General features: G+C 38.2%; 1 protein-coding gene across 1 annotated transcript in view; it reads right to left on the bottom strand.

Moving 5' to 3' along the window:
- Positions 1-14,283, bottom strand: part of ZFPM2 (zinc finger protein, FOG family member 2) — a 273,056-nt gene extending 258,773 nt beyond the window's left edge. The window contains exon 1 of the mRNA XM_035893882.1: positions 14,226-14,283. Within this exon, the coding sequence (XP_035749775.1) occupies positions 14,226-14,283 (58 nt within the window). The remainder of the gene's footprint in view (positions 1-14,225) is intronic.
- Positions 14,284-14,957: the final 674 nt, after the last annotated feature.

Raw genomic sequence — 14,957 nt, 5'->3', positions numbered from 1 at the left:
AAAAAGAAGAAATGAAAGAAAGCACCATTTCTGTAAGAAGATGCCTTCTTAATTCTGTGTCTTTCACTATAATTGTATGTATCTATATAATAAAAATTCAAATATTTGTTGCTTCATACATCTATGAGAAGTGTCATTGATTTTTATATCTATACAAGTGTATAAAAATGAAAAAATGTATGAGGTATTTGTACCTTGGTTTTCAACATACATTCATATTGTTTTCTACAGCTAAGGTATTCTAAGTGTTGTTAATTCACCTCTCCAATAAAAGAAAATCCCTCCTCTTGCATCTTACAACCAATAAAAACGAAAATTAATGGTGCAATTTTAGGAAGATACTCAGACTCCCTTTGCACTTTGTTTTACTCCTGGAGGTTTTATTTAACTCAACCTAAGAGAACAAGGAATAGCCACATCCACACCAACCAGTCAACAGCTGTCAAACAACATCTATGGAATGCTGCTCCAAACAGTCCAATGAAATCCTCTGAAGATTCAGGATCCAGAAATTTTCAGTGAATCCTTTCTTCCAAACATAGCAAACTCTGATACTGGTAAGCAACAGAAGCTTTGCATGTCTTAATCTCAGCATTAAGGATCTCAAACACATAACACACTGCCTGTTACTCACAGAATCACAGAATCGCAAGGGTTGGAAGGGACCTCGGGAGATCATCTAGTCCAACCCCCCTGCTAAAGCAGGCTCTCCTAGAGCATTCTACACAGGACTTCGTCCAGGCGGGCTTTGAATATCTCCAGAGAAGGAGACTCCACAACCTCCCTGGGCAGCCTGTTCCAGTGCTCTGTCACCCTTAAAGAAGTTTTTCCTCATATTCAACTGAAACCTCTTATGTTTCAGTTTGCACCCATTGCCCCTAGTCCTGTCGCTGGATACCACTGCAAACAGACTGCTTCCATCCTCGTGACTTCCGCCCTTAAGATATTTGTACGTGTTGATATTCAAGAAGCCTTCCTCTAAAGCCTTGGTCTCCTTTACCAAGTACTGCTATAGCAAAGCAGTTTCAAACACCATACCCCAAATGGAATGGATTTTATCTTACATGTGGCCAAGTCATGCTCAGAGTATAAAGCTTTTCAGAGCAATGATGGCTGCAAAAGTTCACTCTCTACCTGCAACTCCAACGGAGCCCTTACTCCAAACACAGAGCTTCTCTGGCAATCACATGAGGAGTGACAGATACTGACAGGTACTTGCTAATCACTGTTCTCCCTCACCTGCTGGAGGGAAAAATGTGATGCAAGCAGGAGCACTTTGAAGCCACTAATGATGCTGCTGCAGTGTATTTAATGGCCAGCATGTTAGCTACGATGAAAGAGGAACCTCACATCAAGTACATTAAGGGATCAGAGGAATACATACTCATTACTCACTGTAATTTTACATCCCCAGTTTCAAGACAAAATACTCACATTTTTCTCATACAGCAAAGACACCCTAGACTGCTACAGAAAATTAAGGGGTCTTTTTTCCTCTGTTTATTTAATATTTTCTATTTCTGTATGTAGCTGCAGATTATTCCTGTTCATCTTTTGTTTCTAGCTGCATTTCCTCAGATGGAAACTGGTCTCTCATCTCTGTACGTCATCATGCAATTAAATAAAAAAAAGCAGAAAAAAGGCATCTGGACTTTTTAGGTCCAGAAATCAGAAATGAACTCATGACTTCTCTCACAGGTTGCTATTTCTCTTCAAATTATTATTGGTTTTTTCCCACCTTTTCTAATATAAGCGAAACAGAGACTACTGCAGAAAAATGAGCCCCTGAAAGACAGCCCAAATTCGATCTCTAATAACATGATCAAAGCTGCAGAGCTTGTATGTAGAATTCAGTACCAATTTGGGTTAGACCTCAATAAAAAGTCAGCACACCTAAACCAATCCATAACTCAATGGCACAGTTAAAGGAAAAACTTAAAACATGGCAGATGATATAACACAGATGGAAAAAAACACCATGCTTAAAGGAACCAGTAGTTCTAAAGTAACAGCAAAGGGAAGTTGAGATGTTAGGAGTAAGCTAACCCACAAACTTCATGATCTTTGTCTAGCAGATGCGTACTAGAATGAATGGTAATTTAGCTTAGTGAGATTCTTATAATTTGACAAATATAATAAAAATACTACTTAACAGTATGTAAGAGCAACAGAATTATGTAATTAGTCACTTATATTCTTAGAGCTTTAAATTTGCAATAACTACAGGGGATTCATTATTTTTAATCTCATAATGGAGATTTTCAATATGCAGAACAAAACTGAAGGGTCTCGTATTAGAACTAAATCTTTAGATCAGATTGTAAGAGAAATGATTAGTGTATATTTTTAATAGAAACCAAGTAACCTGAAAAAAAGTCAGGTGGAATAAAATGCGGTATTTAGCAAAACAAGACACAAACGAGGCATCAGAGGTGTCCCTCCAGTGCAAAGCAATCCCAATCTGAGGGTCCACTGCAAAGGAATATTAATGCATAGTTTCTTTTCTGTGGATATTCAGATCTCATTTTGCTTGCTAGATTGGCAGTTATGATTAGTTACAATAATAACAGTTGCTGTAGTTTACAATGATGCACCATAAGGATGAAATGTGTTTTGCGTTTTTAAGATCTTCAAAGAGTAACAGCATTACAGCATTTATTGTGTTAACCAAAAATACAATGGACTACTAACCTGTGCTTCATCGGCATGTACATCTTGAAATCACCACCAAAAAAAAATTGACTTTCATCATCACATCTCAGGAATACATAGTATAAGCATACCATAGGCTAGTTCACATACACAGTAAGATTTATTGAAAAATAACATTTATACATCATTTACAGTTATATATCTTTATAGGTATATAAACCCCAAAATACACATAAGCAAACTACACCTTTTAAAATAAACTAGGAGTGGATGTTACAATGTACTTGATGTCTTTAATACCCCCGCTCACTTTTTTACTACTTTAATTTGATTCCTCACTGGTAGGAATTGCAAGGTTGCACAAAATACATTGCATTTTCCCTAGAGTTGGCATAACCTGCTGGTTTTCTGAGTTAATCACTAATTAATAATTTGAAAACACAAAGTCATTATGTCATTTCCAGACAATGAGCTTTTAAATGGTGCATGTTATGTCCTAGCCTTTTCAGTAAGAAAAAAAAGTTTTTTTCCTCTGGAAACCAGATGGCTGGTAAGTGTTATTATGAGGCTATGTAAATCTCAAAGCAATAAGCATCAAATCAAAACAAGAATTCATTCTCCTCTCCTCTTATCATGATTGTTGTTTTGCTGAACCAACTTGTGAAATAATACAACTCCTGCAAATTAGGCCACCGGATGCTTTAGCAATGGGGAATTGATAACCCATCTCCTCTTTCTTTTTCATAGAAACAGGAGTTCTGAAAACATTTTTCACCTATACTTTCAACCTTCTTAACATCTTGTTCTATGTGCCAAACTTGAACGAGGCAATCTTATTCCAGGATGAGTCTTCTCAGTAAACTTACGTACTTGGAAACTTTACTGGCTCCACTACTATTACAATTTGATTATCAAAATATCCTTGACCAGCTTATCTTTTGGTTTTGATTTGACCAAGGTTTTTCCCTATATAGGAAAGAAATCCAGAAGAGTTGTTATTTTCTCTCACTTAATGAGTAAACACCTGCACCTTCATGGAAGTGCCAGTTTCACCCTACAACTAAAACACCACACTTCAAAGATGCCTTTCAAAAGCTCCACTAATACAGCTGCATCTCTTTGCAGTGCTCTATTTTACAAAGCTTGAAGATTACTCTAAATAATCTTAAATCTTGCAATTTGGATGCCCAAAAAGATACAAGAAAACTAAATTCCAAATATTGATTTCCAAAGGAAATTAGCTTCTAAATATTTAGAAATTTCTTAGCTGACAAAACATACACTTTCAAAAAGTTTCTGTGGAGCTAAATATTTTTAAAAGGTCTGGTATAGGAAGAAACTGTAAAAAAATATGGATTAGAATGTTATTCTGTATGTCTTAATCCCATTTTTCATTCTTGTTTTTATGTTCTTCCATGACACATTCACAACTATTAAATTTTAGTATTGAATTTTATCATTTTGTATTTTAAATCCTTACACATGGCATTTAATATTTATGAAAACATCTCAGTATTCTTACATCATAATGTTTTCTGTTTGTATTAACATGTTAAAAATAAAACATTTCTAGTAACTATCAGATTGTGTCATTTTATGATACGAATAAGAGCAGTGACAATTATGTACTACTGCTATTGGTTTATTATGAAATAATGTCAAAATATGACTAAAAAACTAATCCACAAAATAAATTGAAACTCTTTTCCCCAACAGACTTCTTGTCAAATGTAATTCCCCTTAATGAAAAAAATCTTATTTGCCAAAACATTTTCCAGTAAATAATTGCCCCTTTTTAAAATTTCCTGCCTTAGCTACTAATACACCTGTCTGATCTAGGTGACTCTGAGCAGAGGGGTTGGACAAGATGACCTCCAGAGGTCCCTTCCAACTTCAACCATGCTACAATTCTGCAATTATATCAGCAGATGTTGCTCATTTTCTTGTACTATCTCATCAAGAGCCAAATACAATAGAGTACCCTGTAATACAGCACTTCCAACCCCAGCATCAAACAGACTTAAAGGTGAAAAAATAGGAATGTCTTGAATTCCTCCAAAACTATTAAATCAAGAATGAATGCTCTAGTGAGATTTTGATTACATATAGACCATTTGTAGCTCTGAGGCAATAGTTCCAACAGATCCATGAATGCAATCAACACTGCCTGCATCTGGGCCATGGAAGGTTTGGCTGTACATTACACAAGTTTTTCGCTCCATCTTTCCTTCAGGTTTACACCATAAATGCATTTGTTCTGTCTGCTGATGTGCTACTTGAAGCATGTGAAAATGTCACTGACACTCTTCGTGTGACATTTTTCACACATGCACAAGCACATCCCTAGAAAGGCAAAGCTCAATTTACAAACATGTTGCAACTTAAATTTACTGTGAACTTTCTTATAAACCTGGTTCCTGAACACTGTGTGACTGCTGAAATGCAGTGTTGAACTTGTTTTTGTAGTAATGGAAGTCATGGGTTTCATACTAGACAAAGTACCTGTTTAACTTTGAAAGTATAACATTTAAAGGTTCAATATTTTTAGTAATCATACAAGATCCACTGCAGTATTTTGTTTAATGTTGCACATGCTAGTCATGAAAGAATAATGCTTAGTTAACTGAATTTGGTACCACTGAACTCAGCCTGTAGCGAGGCCAATTACACCATGCCAGTGAGGCCCTGGAAACACAAAACTGATCCTCTGATATTGTTATCATAGTTTGCCCATTTCAGTTTTAAAGATCAAGACGCTGCTTTTACACAACTTCCCTAAAACAATTATTCCTTAATGGAAAAGAATTCAATATAGCATTTTGCCTAATGTTCAATGAAAATTTCCTTTTCAGTTTCAATCCATTCCTCTTCATTATAACTCCTCTAAAGATACTATGGTTTTTATATGTTTATACCTTCAAATACTAACAGCCTTTTGTCATGACCCTTTAGATTATCACCTTAGTAAAAGGCAAGTGTTCTTAGAATTTAATCTTTCTCACACACTACAGTCTAAGAGTTACTCAGATATCTCACTGCTTGATGCTTTCAGCACCCTCCTCTTTGTTTTTTTTTTTATATCTTCTGGTACTAAGGTGAGTAGAATTGAATATAGCACAAATTCTGCATGTAGTTTCTGCTTCACACTGATCAAAAAGGCAGATGATAGCAAACATTACGTGAGACTGTCACACCACAGACAGCTCTGGGAAAGAGAGAGAACCCATGACACATGGAATAGAACAAGTATCCAGGACTAAACTAGGGGTTGAATTAGCTGTTATTAATTACAGGCACACAGACAATTAACTCAAGTAAGTTGTACTAATAGACTGTCAACTTCAAGACTGCTTTTAGAAGAGGTTTGAAATCAAAGTATAAAATATAATAGCAATATTGATAATAATGGTCAGCCATGGTTAATAATACAGAAGGAAACACTAAAAACAGCTTGCTGAACTGCTTATCACAGGCTGAGTAACATTGTCATGCCATACTGTAACAGAAATTCTTCTGAAAATAATTAGTTTTTCAAGATGGACATCTTTATAGAAGAGACATTGCTACTAAAACTAGAAGTATAAAACACTGTAGTCTGCAATAATATGAAATGTCACCATGCATTACAGTATTTTGTTACTCCTGTGGGTGAAGATTAAGGAGAGGAACTGTGGTTTATCTCCCCAGTTCATGACAAAGAACTTGAAAATATTTGATGATTTGCAAGGTAGGAAAACCAGGCCATGGAATGGTAGTCAGAAACTGACATTCATTTTTACTGGGTAATAGTTTTGTCTTACATTTTACTTTCCTCTTCCTCCCTCCTCTGCCATCATTGTCGCTCAACTGCCATCAAATACAACAGTTCAATATACTTTAATTTTAAAGATTTTACAGTGGATTCATAGATCATGACTATCCATAATATTAGACTATTATGCCAATGCTACTGTGGAAACTATTGTTATAATGTCACTATCAACATTTAATTGCTATTCATTTAGCATATGGCTGTTGGATTTTTTTTCTTTTTATGCACCCTTTTGAGAGTTTTCTTGATGTCCCAGCAAAAGAAACACTCGGAATAGGATTTTTTTTCTCATCGTCAATATCCAGGCTTGAAATATCCTTAAAGGGTTATTCTGTTGCCAGTTAATGTCTTCAGATGTCCTTCCAGTTTTCTCTGGCAAGCAATATCAAATTTCAGGGAGTAGTATGCAATACAAACCAACATACTTGTGCCTGCACCAAAACAGGTAATACCAGATGAAGGAATCTGTTTTGGTTTTTAACTCACAAAAGAAAGCAGGAGGGCAAGGGGGAAAAGTTGTGAACAGAAATTTGGATCAGTCTTCAAAAAAATATGCATACTTTCTTCCCTGTCACCAGAGTCTCATGGTGCTCTCTTCCTCACGCCCTTTGCAGGTATCCATCATGACAGTCATAAGCCTTTGTGCCTAGAACTAAATATCGTTCAAGTCTCACACTTTGTGAGGCACAGCCTTCCAACATAAGAAACAAACTTTTTTTAGCCACTGCCAAGAAGAGGGCACTTTGGTCTAGACCAATACAGCTGATTTATGACTACACACATGCAAGAGAATGCAGCACCAAGAAAATATCCTTTATTAGAACCATATACATAGGAAAACAAAACCATTTTGGAGCATGGCTGCTACTGTATAAAACCGAATTGTGCTGTGTTGGAAGATCCGTTAATTAACTATTTGTATTAATTTAATGGAAAATAAATCAATCTACTTAATTTATATTCTTTACTGTTGGCTACTTCTTTGCTCTGGTTATTACTGGTGTACTCTACAACTCTAGAAGACTCAAAATGTTGATAGTTATACTCTTCAAAATCATATATATCTTATACTTGATGGACAAAGACATTTTTAACACCAAGTTTTTATGAGTAAATTCATCAAACTAGATGCATGTAAGGTAAGAAGAAATGAATAATACTAGTAGAACAGGAAAAGGTTAACTTCAGATATATTTTGAGAAAACTGCATCAGGGACAAGCATTTTAAAATTAAGCCCTATTATCTGACTGAAACAAAGCTATAGAGTGGGAACTGCAACATGAGAAATTCTTAGAAGTATCTTCACTGAACCAAAGGACAGAAACAAAATCAGATAGGAAAATTGTGTAGCTAAGTACTACTATGCTGTTACATAAGACTTAACCCAAAGAAAACTACTTCTATGCTTTTAAAAACTGAGTTTTCTTTAAAACCTTTACAAAAGACTATCTCCTGGGGGTGCCAGGGATGAGGGGATGAAGAAGAGGCAAAGTTTCCACAAAGGTTTAATGGTTTTCAATACAATTTAATATAAAACTACTTCTGTAAGAGGTCTACTAATTGACAGTGCTAATAACAGCATTGTAAATAATTTTTACAGCAAGTCTAGAAGCCCCTAGTTTTTTAAATGTAGCTCCAGCTACAAAAAATATGAAAACTAGTGAGTACAGCAGATACATAGTTTCATTCATATCTTATTCCAGTGAAAAACATCACTTGAACAATAAAAATATCTGGTGTTTAGCTGATCAAGATTCATGCTCTTTTAAAAAGTCTGGAAGAAAACATTTTACATTTCTTGTTCTGATCAATGTTAAACAGCACTATTAAAAATGCATGGAAACTCAAAATACACTCTAAAATACTCAAACTGGGATCAACAGTCCATATGTAGAGAATGACTTCCTTGGTTTGCTTTGCTTGCATGTGTGGCTTTTGCTTTACTTATTAAACTGTCTATCTCAACCCACAAGTTTTCTCACTTTTACTCTTCCAATTCTCTCCCCCCTCCCCCCAGGGGGGAGTGAGTGAGCAGCTGGGTGGGGCTGAGTTGCCGGCTGGGATTAAACCACAACAGTCCTTTCTGGCATCCAACATGCAGCTCAAAGTGTTCAAGGTAAAAAAAGATTTGACTGGGATGTGCTGGATCGAATTTATAGCTGTTATTGCTGTTTAGCTATTAATCGGCAGGCTTCTGTGCTTGCCATGGGGCTTGCTTGCCTTACTGTACTTTAGACTCCAGTGCTCATTAGTGGCTGCTTTTTGCTTTCGGTGCTTGCTGTAGTGCTGGACTGCTTATCACCTTACTCTGCTGTGCCTGGGAACATTTTGATAACAGCAATGGCGATGCGCCTGGGCTGGCAGATGGCCAGGGCATCACTGCTGTTTCTGTGCTGCTGTGCTGGACAGGCTGGAACTCTAGTGTGAACTCGAGTCAAACAGACTGTGACCTGTGGATGAGTCCCTCTGCGAGTAGGACAAGCCCAAGCATCTGTGGCTGTGAAGAAGTTCACACTAGAGCAGGTACATCTCAAAGCATCTGTGACCGTGGTTATGCCTGGGCTGCAGCAGGCATACCTCTGAAGGGATTGTGGCCCAAGGCTAAGTCCATGCTGGAGAAGGTACACCTTGAAGCATCAGTGGCTGTGCATGAGGTGATGCTGAAGCACCTCAAAACGTGTGGCCATGGATAAGCCCATGACAGAGCAGGTACACCCCTGGACAGCTGGCAGCCACGGGTAAGGCTGTGTTGGAGCAGGTTTACTTCTGAAGGGGCTGTGGCTGTGCATAAGACCACACTGGAGCAGGTCTATCTCTGAAGGCATTGTGGCCCATAGAGAAGGCCACGTGGGAACAGGTGCACCTCAAAGCAACTGTGGCTGCAGATAACTCTGTGCCACAGCAGGTGTAGCCCTGGAGAGACTGTGGCTGACAGAGAGTGCTCCACCTGGAGCAGGTACAGCCCTAAGGGTCTGCAGTCGGTGGGTAAGTCCAAGCCTGAGCAGCAGCAAAGGGGAGGAGTTCACTGCAATGTTAAATCCTATGGCCTGGTCCAAAAGGACCAGGGGTGGAGATTGTAATGGAGATACCTTTAAATTGTTGTAACCCATGATTTCAGTTACATGTTATAGGAATTACAATAGCAGGAAGAAGCTGCTTCAATGGAGGACAAGCCTTAGAAGCAGTGCCAGTGCTGCAGTGACCCAGTCTAAGCTGGCTTTGGTGCCCATTAACTCCACACAACACACCACGTCTCCTGTCCCGAGTGACCACCATAAAAGATGGAGCCCAAAGTCATGGACTAAATGAACTCAGTGGACATTTTGTGGACATTTTACAGGGGTGGTCTTTAGACTATGGGAACTATATAGGCGTATTATGTCAAAGGATGGGAAGGGGGGGGCGGGTAGTGAGGTTGTATTGGATAGTGTGGGACCTGAGCATGACATAAACGGCATGGAGTAAGGGGTGGACAATCTGCTGGTTATGTCTACGGTACAGTTAACTTTCTTCACAGTAGCTGGTATGAGGCTGCGTTTTGGATTTCTGCTGAAAACAGTGTTGGTAACTCAGGGATGTTTTCCTTAATGCTGAGCAGTGCTGACACAGAGTCAAGGCCTTTTCTGCTCCTCACCCCACCCCACCAGCGAGGAGGTTGGGGGGGCACAAGAAGCTGGGAGGGGGCACAAGAAGCTGGGAGAGGGCACAGCCAAGACAGACGACACCAACTGACCCAAGGGATATCCCACACCATATGACATCATGCTCAGCATGTAAAGCTGGGGGAAGAAGGAAGGGGGGACATTAGGAGCGATGGCGCTTGTCTTCCCAAGTCACCGTTACGCATGATAGAGCCCTGCTTTCCTGGAGATGGCTGAACACCTGCCTGCTGGTGGGAAGTGGTGAATGAATTCCTTGCTTTGCTTTGCTTGCGTGTGCGGCCTTTGCTTTGCCTATTAAACTGTCTTTATCTCAACCCACAAGTTTTCTCACTTCTACTGTTCTGATTCTCTCCCCCATTCCAACAGGGGAGTGAGCGAGCAGCTCTGTGGGGCTTAAGTTGCCGGCTAGGATTAAACCATGACAATGATAATGGCTTGTGGGATGCAGATGGTGCTTCTCTCCTTTGGCAGAAGATTTCCAAATTTTCTTTCCTTCATTTCCCTTGTTTTTTTTTTCCATTTCGTACTGAATACTCTAGTGGATCTTAGTTATTAAAAAAAAAAAGTGAATTAAATGTAAAAAAAAAAAAAGTGAATTAAATGTAAAATATACCCTACGCCATAAAACGATATTGCTTTATGTCATACTGACTTTTGTGGGTTGTTTTATTATTTCATGGTAATATTTTACTCAAGAGAAGAGCCTAAACTGATCTTAAGTACCATCCAGAAGGTTTATACATTTTCAGACTCATAAATCCTCCTTATGAATTGGGAGTCATTTAAAAAGCTCTAGAAATATGGAAATAAACCATATATTGCTAATCACAGTACCGACACCTCTACTTCATCTCAAAGGTGAGAAGGGGCATATTCTTTACTGTCAACAGAGGAAGTGTGGGTTTTAGCCACTATGTTTAATTGCTTACTGTTCTGAGCCAGATCTGGATTCTTTGGGACCACAGTGTTAGAAAACAAAAGCAATCAAAAAAAACCCCAAGCACACCTTCCAGGAACAGTTCAAGTCCTTTAATCTCCAAAGGTGGATAAACTGAACCTTATGTGGTTTACCTTACGAGCAGCATCTGGGCACTGTACTACATAATATTTTTCCCAAATTAAATGAGCCAATGTATCTTTAGCCAAATGTCTAGCCCTATTCTTTGCTGGGTCTTCTGCTCTGCACCACTGGAAGTGCTTATCTTTGGTGGTGTGCACACACTATATGATGACAGATCTAGTGAAAAGTGACCTTAATTTGAGAGTTCACAGGGCAAAAACTTTCCAAAATTATGAAACCTATGCAATAAAAATTAGGCCAATAGACTAAAAATTTTATTTGAAAATTAAGGGTTTAGCTCCCTACCTGAAAACAATGAAAGGGTACTTATTTCTTGTCTGTGCAAGACAATAAAGTCTATAATTTTCTGTAATTTATATGATATATGTAGTTTATATTATAATTCTATAATTTACTTTGTTAAGCCTTCTTCTGACCTATGGAACCATGTTGGTCAATACATGACTATCACGTTTTGTTACCTCTTCAGCCAAACAGCTGCAGCTTGTAATTCAAGACTAAAGATTGGCTACACAGTACAGGCATTCACCTAAATTTGGATCTATGCTTTGAGCCAAAGGCTCTATTTCAAAGTATAGGTTTCACTTCTGGGAATCTAACAGGGTATTGCTAAGGTAACCAGTGACACTAGGGTTTCACTTTTAAATAACATTTTTCCTTATTTTTTATTACGTGATGTTTTGCAGCTGCAGTGATTAAGACATTTATCCCTGTTTCATCACATGAAAGCATTACACATGTAACTTTCCATAAAACTTCTACTTAATTCTAGTTGTCAAATACACTCTGTATTAGTTACTCAACTGTAATAACAGTAAGATACAAAGTGGCTTATAAAGGAATACCAGAGGAGTCTATTTTCTGCCACATAACATTTTTTCAGGACTACAGAAGTTTAAAGAAAATCAAAAGACAAGAAATAAGTTCTCACTGACATCAGCAGCAGATCCTGCAGTACCTTTTACTTACTGTTTATTGCAGTGTGGCTTAGGGCAGGACTTCAGGAGCCAGAACACCTAGCCTGGATTTCTAAATCATGGAATTATTTGTTTGTTGAAATATTTTGGTTATAATTCACCTTCCTTTAAACCCTAAGTGTTGCCTACAATAAGCTGATTAGACCTGGACAGAGGAATACAGCTTGCTACAGTTTTGAAAAATCAGCTGTGACTTACTCATCAGTCAGTCCTACATGACCTGACAGAGCTAAAGCAGAATTCTTGGTGTAGTTAATAAATATGATTGATCCAAAGCTCATAGGATTTAATAATCATGTCTTGAGAGACAAAGAAAGCCAGTGTTCTTAGAGCTACTCACACAGAACAAGAGCTGTGGCTGTGCTCTTTGGATTACAGCAATTCTATCTGTTTATCTTTAAGCACAAGATGGATGTACAATTTGATGACAAGACATTAGAAAGCATCATGAAGACATTACTACTGAGTGTGCTCCAGCGGGTACAACATATGCTACTGAGATACCAGAAATATGATGTAAGGATAAGATATTGCCCAGGGAAATCATTTACTGAAGGCAGATAAACAAAGCATGAAGTGTAAAACCCACTATAACACAGTTGCCTCTGTAGAATAGCAGAAAGTCTACTAATGTAAAACAATGCTTCAGTTTCACTGATCTGCATTTTGAGAATGTACCAAATGGGCTATGCTTTTATTAAAAGTAAAATGATTCTGGCTTCTGGGGTGACCAAATTGTAGTCAAGATGGGAAGTGTAATGGGACACAAAGACATCTAGCAAAAACTGTTCTCGCCTCGTGGTTAGAGCAGTCAGTTGACAGAGGGCAGATACATTCAGCTAAACCACTAATCTCAGAAGATAATTCAGCCTGGTCCTCCAAGAACTGAAGGTGTGTGGCACCTGCCTCACGCCTCATGACACGTCCATGGAGTCAGAAGTGGTTTTGTGGTACTCACCAGGTATCCCGGCTTTCTCCAACCTCAGTGTGAGAGTTATGAGTCACCCTCTGAAGGAACACAGGTCCTCTGGCAGACTGGAGGGAGCAGGGGGGCTAAAATATTTTACACAGAGTACTCAGAGTAACCTGCTAAGACAGTTACCTACATTTTTAAAACTCTGACACCTGCATTTGGCATTTACAGTGCTTCAGTCCTTAAAAGGAACCATCTACTGATAATGCTTGTACCATACTGTAAATGCTGAAAATTATCAAAAAGAAAAAGATAAAAAGAATGAGGTGCCAATCTGTAAGAATCTTGGCAGGTACAGAACATACTGAAAGAGAGAAGGCTTAATAGAAGGAACACATCTGGAGTGGTATCTGTGCTCGCAACCTCTCTGTAAACAACTCTTTTCCTAAGTGATGGTTTCACTACAGAAATGGAGTCCTTACCAATCCCATAGCCACATAGCAAGGTTTGATCAATTAATGCTTTTAAGTACTTTGACACTGGATAACATAGTATAGAAATGCAAAGACCTATTATTAGTTTCCAGTCTGAGCTAGAAAATATTACATAATAGGAACAGGGTACACTAAAAGCTAAAATTTACAATGAAGAAAAAGAAACGGTCATTTTCCAACTATATGTTCATACACCAATCTGAGAAACAGTAGGTAGTGTGTATTTATGGTTAAGTGGTATTTCCTGAAGTTTTAAAATGTGTGCTGAATCACACAACTGACTTATCCTGTAAATACTCATATTTATTACAACCAGACCTCATGCTGACTGAAGCAGATGCAATATTTTCAAGGACTTCAGATGCTCTTAGCAAGTTTTGTGTTTATATCAGAGTAAGAACAAACCAAGTAGGCCAGCAGTAAAGATGTCAACCAATAATAATCCAACCCAATAATAAGATCACATGATAATGCACCACACATTTCTGGCTGCTTGTTCAGCAGTCTGGGAATCAGCAAGTTTCACCTGTTCAAAATTTTGCTCATCACAGTCTACGCAATTTGCAGATACAATCATTTTATCCTTTTCCTTCAGCAAAGTATAAAAGCAAGTTTGTCAGAATCATTGTCTCACCATTAATATTAAAGCTCTTCATTATCTCTTCTGACAGAACAGAGCAGTCTTCGAACATCCTAGAGAAAATTCCAATTCATTCATGAAAGTAAGAAACTGAGCAAACACCATGAGAACTGGATACAGCTTTCAAGACCAGTGCATAAATTGCATTTTGGCATCTGTTCATGAAAGGACAGGAGTCACTGCCTCAGACTACAAACATTTGTCCCTTGTCTCTATTCAGCTTCACGATTAGGCCCACAGCTGCTTGTTAAGCTCTGAAAGTGAAGAGCCCTAATCTACAATAAAGCCTGTCTACAAATGCTGTCAGAGGAAGGAGTCAGGTACTAGCCCTCTAGGTCATTTGTGTTTGATAGGTAGCCTTGCAACATCAACCTATGGAAATTTACTGCCTGTCACAAAGTACTTGCTAATCAACTAAGTTACAATTAAGCCAGGAAGAGAAGCCATAACTGCTCCTATAATTCAAACCTTTGGGCCTCTTCAGGAAGTTTTGCTTTAAGGAAAAAAGTGATCAAAGTTTTAATTTTAATTCTAGAAAGGCGACTATAATAAAATCTTAATATAAGACTGTACAGGTTTTGGCTGAGATTGCGTTAATTTTCTTCACAGTAGCTGGTATGAGGCTGCGTTTTGGATTTGTGCTAGGAAGAGTGTTGATAACTCAGGGATGTTTTCCTTAATGCTGAGCAGTGCTGACACAGAGTCAAGGCCTTTTCTGCTCCTCAC

The sequence above is a fragment of the Egretta garzetta genome, unplaced genomic scaffold (genome assembly GCF_000687185.1).
Source record: "Egretta garzetta isolate BGI_Z169 unplaced genomic scaffold, ASM68718v1 scaffold154, whole genome shotgun sequence".
Lineage (NCBI taxonomy): Eukaryota > Metazoa > Chordata > Aves > Pelecaniformes > Ardeidae > Egretta > Egretta garzetta.
This window is presented reverse-complemented; position numbering and strand designations above follow the sequence as displayed.